This window comes from Pan paniscus, chromosome 6, assembly GCF_029289425.2.
Source record: "Pan paniscus chromosome 6, NHGRI_mPanPan1-v2.0_pri, whole genome shotgun sequence".
NCBI classification, from domain to species: domain Eukaryota; kingdom Metazoa; phylum Chordata; class Mammalia; order Primates; family Hominidae; genus Pan; species Pan paniscus.
The window spans coordinates 117402111-117415875 of record NC_073255.2 but is presented as its reverse complement, the minus strand read 5'-3'; the positions used below and the strand labels follow the sequence as shown (position 1 = coordinate 117415875).

The following is a 13765-nucleotide window of genomic DNA, read 5'->3' as shown; positions in this document are numbered from 1 at the left end:
GTGACGGCCCCGGATGAGGAACTCGGATGAGGAACTCGGAGGAGGAGCTGGGCCCGCGCGTCCATGATTCGAAGGCTCGTTTTCGCAGCTTTTCCACGTCTTTTTCCGGTCCCACTGCCCTCCATGCTAACTCACTGGGCGTCTCTAGCCGTTATACCAACAATGACTACGACCAGTGTTGGGAAAGCGCCCCCGGGGCCCCTCCCTGACGCCAGCCCATCCTTGAGACTCCCTGCAAGGAGGCGGCCCGACCCAGTGGGTGCGTGTCGTTGGGGTGAGGAGGAATGGCCGACCTAATGGCCCCGCTTCCGTGAGTAGCACAGGGGTGCCTGCTCAGAGTGTAGTACAACGCTGACAAGTAGAAGGCGAGGATTGCGGGGCCTGGGTGAGATGGGACCCACTAAGTTGTGGGATCGAAGTCTCAGTAGGTCCTTGGAGAAAGCGGGGACGGGAGGGGAGATGAGCAGATTGGAATGGAACCGAGAGAGACGGAGGAAACTGACAGTTGCATCCCTGGTGGGAAGACTAAAATCTATGCAGAAACAGGGATAGGCAAAAGCATGGTGCACAAGCGGGACAGGCAGAGCGCCGGGACAGAAACCCTTAGGACATTCTGACACCTTGCTGAACCTGGATCCTTACAGAATATGTCTTGTAGGTGAAGCTAGATCTGCAAGGCATAGGCAAGCCTCTTAGAGAATCAGAAAAGTGATTTGGAAGGAACTTCAGCTGTTACTACTTTGTTTAAGCAAATCAAATGCTGTTCTTTAATGTTACTGGACGTTTCAAATTAAACACAAGAAAACCTGAAGTGTGGCATTTTATATATTTTTTCAAAATGTATCAGCTTCTTGGAGATTCTGATATTCCTTTCCTCTCTTTATCCCTAAGTACCATTGATCCAACCTAAATTCATACTAGGACACAATCTCTCTAGTCTGCAGTGCCCGTCACAGTGGAGTCAGGATCGGAGAAAGAAAATGCACTGCTTAGTCCATTTCATGCTGGACAGCGCCAATTAGAAACTTTTCCTTGTGTTGAACAGAAATACACCCCTGGTGATGTCTATCTATTGTTCCTGTTGACAGGTCCCCAGGACAATAGATGACACAGTACTTCTTCCTCTTCATAACGGCCATTTTAATATCCTAGGAGAGCTAAAGGTTTGGAGTTCTTCCTGAGTTGCCATTTCCCCACCTAGAACCCTTCACAGGTTGTACCTATTAGCAATGTGATGGGAAACCATTTCAGCAGCAAAGGTGAGTGAGCTATGGCAGTGAGGCACATCGCGTCCAAGTTTTAGCTGACTCAGGCAATTGGCTCCAGGGAGAGGACCACAAAAGGTACCCACTTAAAGAGGCCACTTCCCACCAGTACTCATCAAAACATAACAAAGTGTTAAGAAACAGCAGCTGCTATTTTGCTTTTGAGCAAAATTTTCTTTTAACAGTTTGCCAGATGACAGAGGTGGAAACAACTCAAAAAATTGTTACCTTTTTTCTTTTTTGTCTTTTTGTTGTTGTTGAGACAGAGTCTTGCTCTGTCGCCCAGGCTGGAGTGCAGTGGCGTGATCTCAGCTCACTGCAACCTCCAGCTCCCAGGTTCAAGCAATTTCCCTGCCTCAGCCTCCAGAGTAGATGGGATTACAGGTGGGCACCACCACACCTAGCTAATTTTTGTATTTTTAGTAGAGATGGGGTTTCACCATGTTGGCCAGGCTGGTCTCTTAACTCCTGACCTCAGGTGATCCGCCCGTCTTGGCCTCCCAAAGTGCTGGGATTACAGGCGTGAGCCACTGCACCGAGCCTGTTTTGTTTTTTTTAGTGCAAATTAACAAACTGATTCTAAAGTTTATATAGAAATGCTAAGGATTTAGGATTGCCAAAACAATTTTGAAAAAGAATAAAATTGGAATACTTGTATTTTTTTAAGATTTTTTTCCTAAAGGTACAGTAATCAGGATGGTATGGTATCAGCATAGAGACAAATAGATCAACAGAGCAGAACAGAAAAGTCCAGAAATATGAGGTTGAATTTCTTAAAGAAAAAAAAAGTCCAGAAATAGATCTAGATACATACAATAGCTGATTTTTTATAAATTACTAAGGTAATTCTGCATCTAGCTAAGCTGAAAATTAGGCCGCGGATCTGTTTGTAACAGTGACAGTAATGTAAAGGAGACCAATTGTGCAGACTCGGCAGGTCCCCTGAGTCAAAGTCGTGGCTCATACAGGGAGAGGGTGGGATCCTGAGACCTGTTCTCTGTCACAGTGTAGTCCGCAGGAACTTTACCCAACCATCATGATGGTCCATATATTCATGACAAATGCTAGTAGTACCCAGTGAGCAGCAAGTGACAAGGGTCATAGATATCCTAGTAAGACTTCTTACTAAGGCAGTACAGAAACCTGAAGATATGGGCACTTATCAAATGGATGAAGTTTTGGTGGGGCCCAGTGGTTTGGGGACATCACCCAAAGGTAAAAGAAAGTTGTTCCACCTTGCACCCTCTAATCCCAAAAAAATTAGTACAGGTCCTGGTGGGCCCCTTTGGATTTGGGAGGTAGCATATTCTGCACCTGAGAAAACTGTTCCAACACATGTATTAGGTGACCTAAAAAGCTTCCACTTTTTATTTACTACTATTTTTTTTTCTTGACACGGAGTCTTGCTCTGTAGCCCAGGCTGGAGTACAGTGCCGTGATCTCGGCTCACTGCAACCTCTGCTTTCTGGATTCAAGCAATTCTCCTGCCTCAGCCTCCCTAGTAGCTGGGATTACAGGCGCCCGCCACCACGCCCAGCATTTTTGTATTTTAGTAGTGGAGGGGTTTCACCATGTTAGCCAGGCTGATCTTGAACTCCTGACCTCAAGCAATCCACCCACCTCCGCCTCCCAAAGTGCTGGGATTACAGACGTGAGCCACCATGCCCGGCCAGCTTCCACTTTTTATTGGGGCAAGAGAGCACTCTATAGTAAATCCAAGCAACAGTGCAAGCTTACTTGCAAATTCAGTGGTTCCAGAAATATCCTTGATGGATACAGGTGCTGTATGGAGTTGCTGGCAAACCCCAATAAGAGTGTGCATTCGTGTGCTAGGGCTCCTATAACAAAGTACCACAAACCGGGTGGCTTAAACAACAGAAATCTGTTGGTTCACAGTCTGGAGGCTAGAAGTCAGAAATTAAGGTGTGGTTCCTATTGAGGCTGTGAGAAGGAATCTGTCCATGCCTCTCTCCTAGTTTCTGGGGATTTGCTGGATATATTTTGCATTCCTTGGCGTCGTAAGAAGCATTTTCCCAGTCTTTACCCTCATCTTCATTTGGCATTCTCCCTGTGTACTATCTCTAAACTTCCCTTTTTTATAAGGATACCAGTCATTAGATGAGGGACCCACCCTAATCCACTATGACCTCATCTTAAGTAATTACATCTGCAATGCCTCTATTGCCAAATAAGATCACATTCTGAGGTATTAGGGGCTAGAACTTCAACCTGTTAATTGGGGATGAGGTGGAGGTACAATTCAACCCATCATAAAGAGTCACAGCACAAATACCTAAGATTCTGGAGCAAGGTCATGCCTTCTAAGGCAAAAAAACAAAACAAAACCCACGTTTCCAAACTCCCAGGTGACTTACCTCTGCTCTACTGCCACCTCTCCCATAAACTTACTCCTATGGCCTTATAGAAGTTCCCTACTACTAACTGATGGAGACAGAAGAGCCTTGGCCTCTGCACAGATTGGGGATTGGGTCAGTTCAGCATGTTGGCATCTTCCAGAAACAGACTGTTCTTCATTACAGCCCCATTCGCGTTGCCCTGAAGCATACTGGTGAAGAAAAATTATCTCAGTGAGCAATGGTACATTTGGTCACCCATGCCATATTTTGGAGGAGGTAGCCTAAGGTACGGATATGCATTGACTCCTAGGCAGTGATGAATGGCTTGGCTTGTTGGTTAGGGACCATCTTATTGTTTATGCAATAGGCTTATGAACAGAGACCATGGTAGCAGGGATAGAGGCTGTGCGTGGTCCCAACAATATGGGCTACCTCTTATTTTTCTTTTCTTTTTTTTTTTTTTTGAGACGGAGTCTCGCCCTGTTGCCCAGGCTGGAGTGCAGTGGTGTGATCTCAGCTCACTGCAGCCTCCACCTCCCAGGTTCAAGCAATTCTCCTGCCTCAGCCTCCCGAGTAGCTGGGACTACAGGCACACACCACCATACCCAGGTAATTTCTGTATTTTTAGTTGAGACGGTGTTTCACCATGTTGCTCAGGCTGGTCTCAAACTCCTGAACTTGTGATCCACCCACCTCAGCCTCCCAAAGTGCTGGGATTACAGGTGTGAGCCACCGTGCCCGGCCAATATGGTCTACCTCTTACCAAGGCTGATGTAACTCTCACCATGGTGGAGTGTCCAGCCTGCCAGCATTAGAGACCAACACTGAGTCTTAGAGATACCAGCTACCACCAGGTTGAGTGCATCAGATCCCTTTTACCTTGGAATGGGCATCAATTTGTTCTTACCAGAATTGATATATGCTCTAAATGAGCTTGTCTTCCCCAACTACTTTGCCTCCAGCAGCACCACCATCTGAGAGCTTACAGGGTGCCTTATCCATTGACATACCTGAAACTAAGGAACCCACCGATAGCCAAGGAGGTGTGACAGTGAACTCGAAGCTACAAAATTCATGGTGCATACTCATCATCCAGAAGCAGCTAGCCAGATAGGGTTTTGGAATGGCCTGTTGAAGACTGGGCTAAATTGCGATTAAGATGTAATGCCTTGCAAAGTTGGGAGCAGTTCTTCAGGATATGGTATATGCACTGAAATGCATTGGGCCAAAATGGATATATAGTATTGTGTCTCCAGTAGGACTATGTGCATACAGGAGTAGCCTCTATTACTATCACACCCAGCCACTCACCTGTAGAATTTGTGCCTCCTCGCTCCGAAATCTGGAGCCAGCTGGGTTATGATCCTCATTTCCAGGAAGAACATTTCCTCTAGGAAACATTAAATCGTGCCACTGAACTGAAAACAGAATACCACCAGGCCACTTTGAGTTTCTTGTGCCAGTAGGTCTGTAGGCAAAGAAAGGAGTCGTTATAGAGATGCCTACAATTCCTGCCACACACACAACATAAATACAAAATCATATACCCAGTCAACTGCATTCAGTAATCTGCCTTCCTGGACCCTTTAGGCACTTCAGTGTAGGAATGGGGACGGGTGGGGAGGAGAGACTTTAGACAAAGAAGAAAAATACAGTGTGTAGCAATGTAATGACTCTTAGCGATGACTTGGAACCCTGGAAGGAAATATGAGGATGTATCTGGAGGAATAAGTTGAGACTATGATGTCATCATGGAGGACTGTAGGTTAGAAAGCCAGCCAGTGATAAAGGAGCAAAGATTGGACTTGACGGTGCCCTAGGAGGAAAATATATATATATATATATATATATATGGAGCAAAGATGCACTTAAGTGGATTATTGAGAAGACTCGTGGGTAGGTAGAAAATGGCAACCATAGGAAGATCAAACCCCCTAAGGAATGGAGCATTAGTGAGGGTCTAGAAGGTAATTCGGGATACCACGTAATCATAGGCTCTGTATCAGGTAGCCGTTCCTTTTGTAGGCTTTTATCTTATTGGGCTGTACCACAGACTTGCCCAGAACTTTTAGAGTCATGCCCCAGCCATTCAAGGTCTCAGTTACTGTTTTATAAAAGGTGAAGTTATTCTTGATCTAATCATAGAAGCCCTAATTATTACAATAACACTTGGACAGCCAAAACGCCTCAAATTCAACTTATTTCACCGTTGCTAATCTGAAAACTCCCTGGAAACATAAGGCAAACTCAGAATTTTATAACTATCTAGTGTTGGAAAGAACGTCTGTTGCCTATAGATCAAGTATTTGAAAATACTGCCCATTCAACTGGCAATACGTACATAATCAGCGTCTCAAGAGACAATCCCTTCGATTTGTGAAACCATTTATTCTTGATCTTCCTGTCTCCACCCTCGTTTCATTCAGCTCCTCTGCCACAATCACTATTTTTATTGTAACTATTACAATTATTGTCAAAAGAAAAATAGAAGGAACATATAAATATCTGAGCAGGGCGGCATAAAGGGAAATTCATCCCTTTTTCCCCGCCCTGTGCACCTCCTCGGAGCGGACAAGCTGAGGAGCAAGATCCCCAAACCCGAGATTAGAGCCCTACACAGGGATGCAAAGTCCTCCCGCGATCCTAGAGAGGACCCCGAAGCGGAGCGCAGCTCCGGAAGGCGGGTGTGACGCACTTCCGGCTTTTGTGACGCTTTCCCTGGGCTCTGAAGGCCAGGGGCCTTGGATGTGAGTCTAGTGCTCCTGGTCCCCAAAGTCACAACCCCTTCTATCCCAGCATCCCAGACTTCTCCGGGCGGGGACAGAGTTGGACGTGCACGGCTGTGTCCTGCAATCCCCTCGCCACGACCGCCCGGGACGGAGTGGAAGCGGGTCCGTGCCCCCGTTCCTCGCGCCAGCCTCGGCGGTGGCAAGCGCTGTCCCCCAGCAGAGGTGTCCCTGGATACAGGTGGGAAGGGAACGAAGTTTTGGTTTCCGGATTGGAGACACCCCTGGGACTGGAGAGAGGCGGTCTGCGTGTCCCTTCTGGACCCCCAGTCCTGGTGTTTTACCCCAAAGACGCGCGGACAAAATGACCCCAGTCAGATATCTGTGCTCCCCAGTTGTGCCCACTGGTTTTTCTTGTGGTGGGGGCTTTTCTGGTTTCCTGGGTACCCCGAGTTGTAAAATTCTGGCGATCTTACACGATACCAAGTGCCATTGGCCTTATAATTTGTTTTATTCGGATGGGCTCGTTAAGCCAGTGTCCGCGGATGATATGTTCACCCTCAAACCCAGTACCATTATGGTGGTGATTAGAGTGAAGGCCGGGCGCAGTGGCTCACGCCCGTAATCCCAGCACTTTGGGAAGCCTAGGCAGGCGAATCGTTTGAGGCCAGGAGTTCTGAGATCAGCCTTGCCAACCTAGAGAAACCCTGTCTCTACTGGAAATACAGAAAATTAGACGTGGCGGCACACGCCTGTAATCCCAGCTACTTGGGAGGCTGAGGCAGGGGAATCGCTTGAACCCGGGAGGCGGAGGTTGCAGTGAGCCAGGATCGCGTCACTGCACTCCAGCCTGGGAGACAGAGAGAGAGAGTGAGACTCTGTCTCAAAAACAAAAAAAGAGAATGTTTGAAGCCTACTGAATAAAGAAGTGATTTGGATATAATAGGAAAAGCTCATTTACACTTCACCCTTTCCTTTCAAGACTTTAGGAAGGGGTCTTTTTGTTTCTTTGGTTGGTTTTTTTTGTTTTTGAGACAGGGTCGCCCAGGCTGGAGTGCAGTGGCGCGATCTCGGCTCACTGCAACCTCCAGCGCCCGAGTTCAAGCTTCTCCTGCCTCAGCTTCCTGAGTAGCTGGAATTACAGGCGCCTGCCACCATGCCCGGCTAATTTTTGTACTTTTAGTAGAGACGGGGTTTCGCCATGTTGGCCAGGCTGGGAAAATGAACTCCTGATCTCAGGTGATCCGCCCGCCTCGGCCTCCCAAAGTGCTGCAATTACAGGGGTCAGCCACCACGCCCTGCCAGGAAGGGTTTTAAATGAGCAATTTCGGACATGGGGGGTTTTCAGTTGTGGGAGGTATCTATGCTTGACATCGAGGGATAAAGGAGAGAAGGGAATTTGTGGACGGTGCAGCGGACCATTGGGGACTGGTACCAGTTCTGCCATTGATGTTCTTGGATGAAACACATAGACCCACCAAGTCTCAAATGTGTCCTAAGTAAAGTAAAATAGATTATCTCAAGGTCTCTTCCAATTTTGGAATCTGCCGATAGACTGAATTTAACATTCAGCGAAGCAAAACCTATGGCCCCACATTCATTTCCATTTGTGCCACCAACATACAGAAAGTTACTTGCATTATTGAGAGAGGCTAAGTGACACAGTACCAAAGAAAAGGGGTTCGTTGGCCAGGTGCTGTGGCTCAGGCTTGTAATCCCAGCACTTTGGGAGGCCGAGGTGGGTGGATCACGAGGTCAGGAGTTTGAGACTAGCCTGGCCAACACAGTGAAACCCCGTATCTACTAAAAAGACAAAAATTAGCTGGGCATGGTGTTGGGCGCCTATAATCCCAGCTACTCGGGAGGCTGAGGCGGAAGAATCACTTGAACCCTGGAGGCGGAGGTTGCAGTGAGCCGAGATCGTGCCACTGCAGTCCAGCCTCAGCAACAGAGCTAGACTCCGTCTCAAAAAAAAAAGGGGGGGGGGTTCATTTAGTAAAGTCAGGTAATAACTTTTTTAAAGTTTTTTTTATTATTTACTTTTTTTTATTATATTTTAAGTTCTAGGGTACATGTACACAATGTGCAGGTTAGTTACATATGTATACATGTGCCATGTTGGTGTGCTGCACCCGTTAACTCATCATTTACATTAGGTATATCTCCTAATGCTATCCCTCCCCACTTCCCCCACCCCATGACAGGCCCCACTGTGTGATGTTCCCCACCCTGTGTCCAAGTGTTCTCATTGTTCAATTCCCACCTGTGAATGAGAACATGCAGTGTTTGGTTTTCTGTCCTTGCGATAGTTTGCTCAGAATGATGGTTTCCAACTTCATCCATGTCCCTACAGAGGACATAAACTCATCCTTTTTTATGGCTGCATAGTATTCCATGGTGTATATGTGCCACATTTTCTTAATCCAGTCTATCATTGATGGACGTTTGGGTTGGTTCCAAGTCTTTGTTATTGTGAATAGTGCCGCAATAAACATACGTGTGCATGTGTCTTTATAGCAGCATGATTTATAATCCTTTGGGTATATACCCAGTAATAGGATGGCTGGGTCAAATGGTATTTCTAGTTCTAGATCTTTGAGGAATCGCCACACTGTCTTCCACAGTGGTTGAACTAGTTTACAGTCCCACCAACAACGTAAACGTATTCCTATTTCTCCACATCCTCTCCGGCACCTGTTGTTTCCTAAGTCAGGTAATATCTTTAAATCCACTAAACTCACATGAATGGTGAAATATTGCAGTGTACTAAAAGCAAACAAACAAATGAGGGTGTTTTGTCAATCGCATGTGTTGTGGAAATCTCATTCTCCCTCCAGAATAATTCATGGATCTATGTAACATGAACATGTTTCAGTATTCATAATACTGAATAATTATACAGCTTAATTTCTTATTTTTAAGAAATACAAGTTCTCATTTTTTTCCCTATGCCCCAGTGGATCATCTTGTGTACCCTATGTACCCTACCTGATGGTTTTTTTTGTTTTTTGTTTTTTGTTTTTGTTTTTTTTTGAGACAGAGTCTTGCTCCGTTGCCCAGGCTGGAGTGCAGTGGCCCAATCTCGGCTCACTGCAAAGTCTGCCTCCCATTCTCCTGCCTCAGCCTCCCGAGCAGCTGCGACTACAGGCGCCCACCACCACGCCCAGCTAATTTTTTTGTATTTTTAGTAGAGACAGTGTTTCACTATGTTAGCCAGGATGGTCTCGATCTCCTGACCTCGTGATCCGCCTGCCTCAGCCTCCCAAAGTGCTGGGGTTACAGGCGTGAGCCACCGTGCCTGGCCTTGATGATCATTTATAAGAGTGACTAGATCGGCCAGGCACGGTGGCTCATGCCTGTAATCCCAGCACTTTGGGAGGCTGAAGCAGGCGGATCATCTGAGGTCGGGAGTTCGAGACCAGCCCTGACCAACATAGAGAAACCCCATCTCTACTAAAAATACAAAATTAGCCAGGCGTGGTGGCACATGGCCTGTAATTCCAGCTACTTGGGAGGCAGAGGCAGGAGAATCACTTTAACCTGGGAAGTGGAGGTTGCAGTGAGCCGAGATCGTGCCCTTGCACTCCAGCCTGGGCAACAAGAGCGAAACTCCATCTCAAAAAAAAAAAAAGAATGACCAGATCACTTTTTAGAGTTGGCAGTGTAGCAGCATATTTAGGACACTCGCTTCAGACTTGGATTTGAGTGCTGGTTCTATACTTACTGTGGGTTGTTAGACACATTTAATCTTTCTGAACTTTTATTTTTCATCTGTAATATAAGAATAGTAATTATGTGAACCTCATTAGGTTTCCCTGGGTATTAAATGAGTGGCGTATATAGTACACCAAATCTCCCTGACACACAGCCAACATGAATGACAGTTGCTCATCATTTACCATGTCACACCACTAGATTTAGTGAATTGTTTTGTATGAGTTGTTAGCCCAGCAATACCATGTTGCTTTTTAATACTGCTGTTACGTTTTTCTACCCTGCAGGATAGCAAAACCTGATCTCATAAAACCTAGGTCACAAAGGACAGCCCTGCAAAACAGACCCTATTTGGATCAAGTGAACCAGTTCCTGGAACCTGAATAATGACTCCTGAATCAAGGGATACTACAGATTTGTCTCCAGGGGGTACCCAGGAGATGGAAGGCATCGTGATAGTGAAGGTGGAGGAGGAAGATGAAGAAGACCATTTTCAAAAGGAAAGAAACAAAGTAGAGTCATCGCCACAAGTTCTCAGTCGCTCTACAACTATGAATGAGAGAGCCTTATTATCATCGTATTTAGTTGCATATAGAGTGGCAAAAGAGAAAATGGCTCACACAGCGGCTGAAAAAATTATCCTTCCAGCATGTATGGACATGGTACGGACAATTTTTGATGACAAATCAGCTGATAAACTAAGAACTATACCTCTTAGTGATAATACAATATCTCGTCGAATCTGTACGATTGCAAAACATTTGGAAGCAATGCTTATTACACGGCTGCAGTCCGGTATAGACTTTGCAATCCAACTCGATGAGAGCACTGATATTGCAAGTTGTCCCACACTGTTGGTTTATGTCAGATATGTGTGGCAAGATGATTTTGTAGAGGATCTCTTATGTTGTTTAAATTTAAATTCACATATAACTGGATTAGATTTATTTACTGAATTAGAAAACTGCCTTGTTGGTCAGTATAAATTAAACTGGAAACATTGTAAAGGAATTTCAAGTGATGGAACAGCAAATATGACCGGAAAACACAGCAGACTTACTGAAAAATTGTTAGAAGCAACCCTCAACAATGCTGTTTGGAATCACTGTTTTATTCATCGAGAAGCTTTGGTATCCAAAGAAATTTCACCAAGTCTAATGGATGTATTGAAAAATGCAGTGAAAATTGTTAATTTTATTAAAGGAAGCTCACTGAATAGCCGACTTCTCGAAATATTTTGTTCAGAGATTGGAGTGAACCACACCCACTTATTGTTTCATACAGAAGTTCGTTGGCTTTCTCAAGGAAAAGTATTGAGCAGAGTATATGAACTCAGGAACGAGATTTACATTTTTCTCGTTGAAAAGCAATCTCATTTGGCAAATATTTTTGAAGACGACATTTGGGTAACAAAATTGGCATATTTAAGTGATATTTTTGGCATTCTTAATGAATTAAGCCTGAAAATGCAGGGGAAAAACAATGATATATTTCAGTATCTTGAACATATTCTAGGATTCCAAAAGACGTTATTATTGTGGCAAGCAAGACTTAAAAGTAACCGCCCTAGCTACTATATGTTTCCAACATTATTGCAACACATCGAAGAGAACATTATTAATGAAGACTGCTTAAAAGAAATAAAATTAGAGATATTGTTTCATCTCACTTCTTTGTCTCAAACTTTTAATTATTACTTTCCGGAAGAGAAATTTGAATCATTAAAGGAAAATATTTGGATGAAAGATCCATTTGCTTTTCAAAACCCAGAATCAATAATTGAGTTAAACTTGGAGCCTGAAGAAGAGAATGAATTATTGCAGCTCAGTTCATCATTCACACTAAAGAATTATTATAAGATATTAAGTTTATCAGCATTTTGGATTAAGATTAAAGATGACTTTCCACTGCTAAGTAGGAAGAGTATATTGCTGTTACTACCATTCACAACTACGTATTTGTGTGAACTAGGATTTTCAATCTTGACACGATTAAAAACAAAGAAGAGAAATAGGCTCAATAGTGCACCAGATATGCGGGTAGCATTATCTTCGTGTGTTCCTGACTGGAAGGAACTTATGAACAGACAAGCACACCCATCACATTAAATAAAATCTTTACAAAATTCTGTGTTTAGCCAGGTGTGGTGGCTTACGCCTGTAATCCCAGCAGTGGGAGACCGAGGTGGGCAGATCACTTGAGTTGAAGACCAGCCTGGCCAACATGGTGAAACCCCATCTCTACTAAAAATAGAAAACTTAGCCAGGCGTGGTGGCACATGCCTGCAGTCCCAGTTACTTGGGTGCCTGAGGCAGGAGAACCTCTTAAACCAGGAAGGCAGAGATTGCAGTGAGCTGAGATAATCCCACTGCATTCCAGCCTGGGCAACAGCGTGAGACTTCATCTCAAAAAAAAAAAAAAAAAAAAAAAAGTTGTATTTGTACTTTTAAAAGGATTTTGCAGTATGTTGTAATTAAACGTTAATAAAATTATATTTGTAATTAACTAGGATTTTATTTTTCTACATAGTATGTTTCATGAAACTCATTTCAGTTACATGAATGTGTGTATGTGTACAAGGTTATTATATAAAATATATGTCCTTCTGTGAATTATTGTCAAGAATTTTGAAAACTAAGAGGCCAGCACAGTGGCTCACACCTGTAATCCCAGCACTTCGGGAGGCCAAGGTGGGTGGATTGCTTGTGCCCAGGAGTTTTGAGACCAGCCTGGGCAACACATTGAAATCCTGTCTCTACAAAAAATACAAAAATTTGGCCAGGCTTGGTGGTGTGCACCTGTAGTACCAGCTACTTGGGAGGCTGAGGTGGGAGGATCACTTGAGCCCAGTAGGTCGAGGCTACAGTGAGCTGTGATCGTGCAACTGCACTCTAGTCTGAGCAACAGAGCGAGACCCTGTCTTGAAAAAAAAATTTTTTTTAAATACTGCTTTTTTTTTTTTTTTTTTTTTTTTGGAGACAGAGTTTCACTCTTACTGCCCAAGCTGGAGTGCAGCGGCACAATCTTGGCTCACTGCAACCTCCGCCTCTGGGGTTCAAGCAATTCTTCTGCCTCAGCCTCCCAAGTAGCTGGGATTACAGGCATGCGCCACCATGCCCAGCTAATTTTTTTTGTATTTTTAGTAGAAACAGGGTTTCACCGTGTTAGCCAGGCTAGTCTCAAACTCCTGACCTCAGATGATCCACCCACCTCAGCCCCCCAAAGTGCTGGGATTGCAGGCATGAGCCACCAGGCCTGGCCTAAATAGCGCTTTTAACACTTATTTTTATACTCAAATCTGTTCCCCTGTCCACAGCCATCGCCTTGCTTCCTCTTTTCCATCAGAGCCTTGTTGATGTTCTGTTACTCCCTGTCTATGTACTTTTCCTTTTTTGTTCTAATTCCAGGAAATGAGTCTTTTTTTTTTTTTTTTTTTTTTTTTTTTTTGAGATGAAGTTTCACTCTTGTTGCCCAGGCTGGAGTGCAGTGGTGCAACCTCGGCTTACTACAATGTCCACCTCCCGGATTCAAGGGGTTCCCCTGCCTCAGCCTCCCGAGTAGCTGGGATTACAGGTGCCCACCACCACACCCGGCTAATTTTTTGTATTTTTAGTAGAGACGGGGTTTCACCATTTTGATCAGTCTGTTCTCGAACTCCTGACCTTAGGTGATCCACCCACCTCAGCCTCCCAAAGTGCTGATA

The 13765-nt window shown here is 44.7% G+C and overlaps 1 protein-coding gene across 4 annotated transcripts; it reads left to right on the top strand.

The window, feature by feature from the left end:
• Positions 1-124: 124 nt before the first annotated feature.
• FAM200A (family with sequence similarity 200 member A) lies at positions 125-12567 on the top strand. 4 transcript variants are annotated; one of them, XM_008968728.5, is made up of 2 exons: positions 125-259; positions 10350-12567. In XM_008968728.5, the coding sequence occupies exon 2, from the start codon at positions 10449-10451 to the stop codon at positions 12168-12170; it is 1722 nt and encodes a 573-aa protein (XP_008966976.1). In that variant the 5' UTR covers positions 125-259; positions 10350-10448; the 3' UTR covers positions 12171-12567. The 4 variants fall into 4 exon arrangements, with proteins under 4 accessions (XP_008966976.1, XP_063462052.1, XP_008966975.1 ...); XM_063605982.1 differs by lacking the exon at positions 125-259 and adding an exon at positions 3825-4231; XM_008968727.5 differs by lacking the exon at positions 125-259 and adding an exon at positions 6329-6589.
• The last annotated feature ends 1198 nt before the right edge of the window (positions 12568-13765 follow it).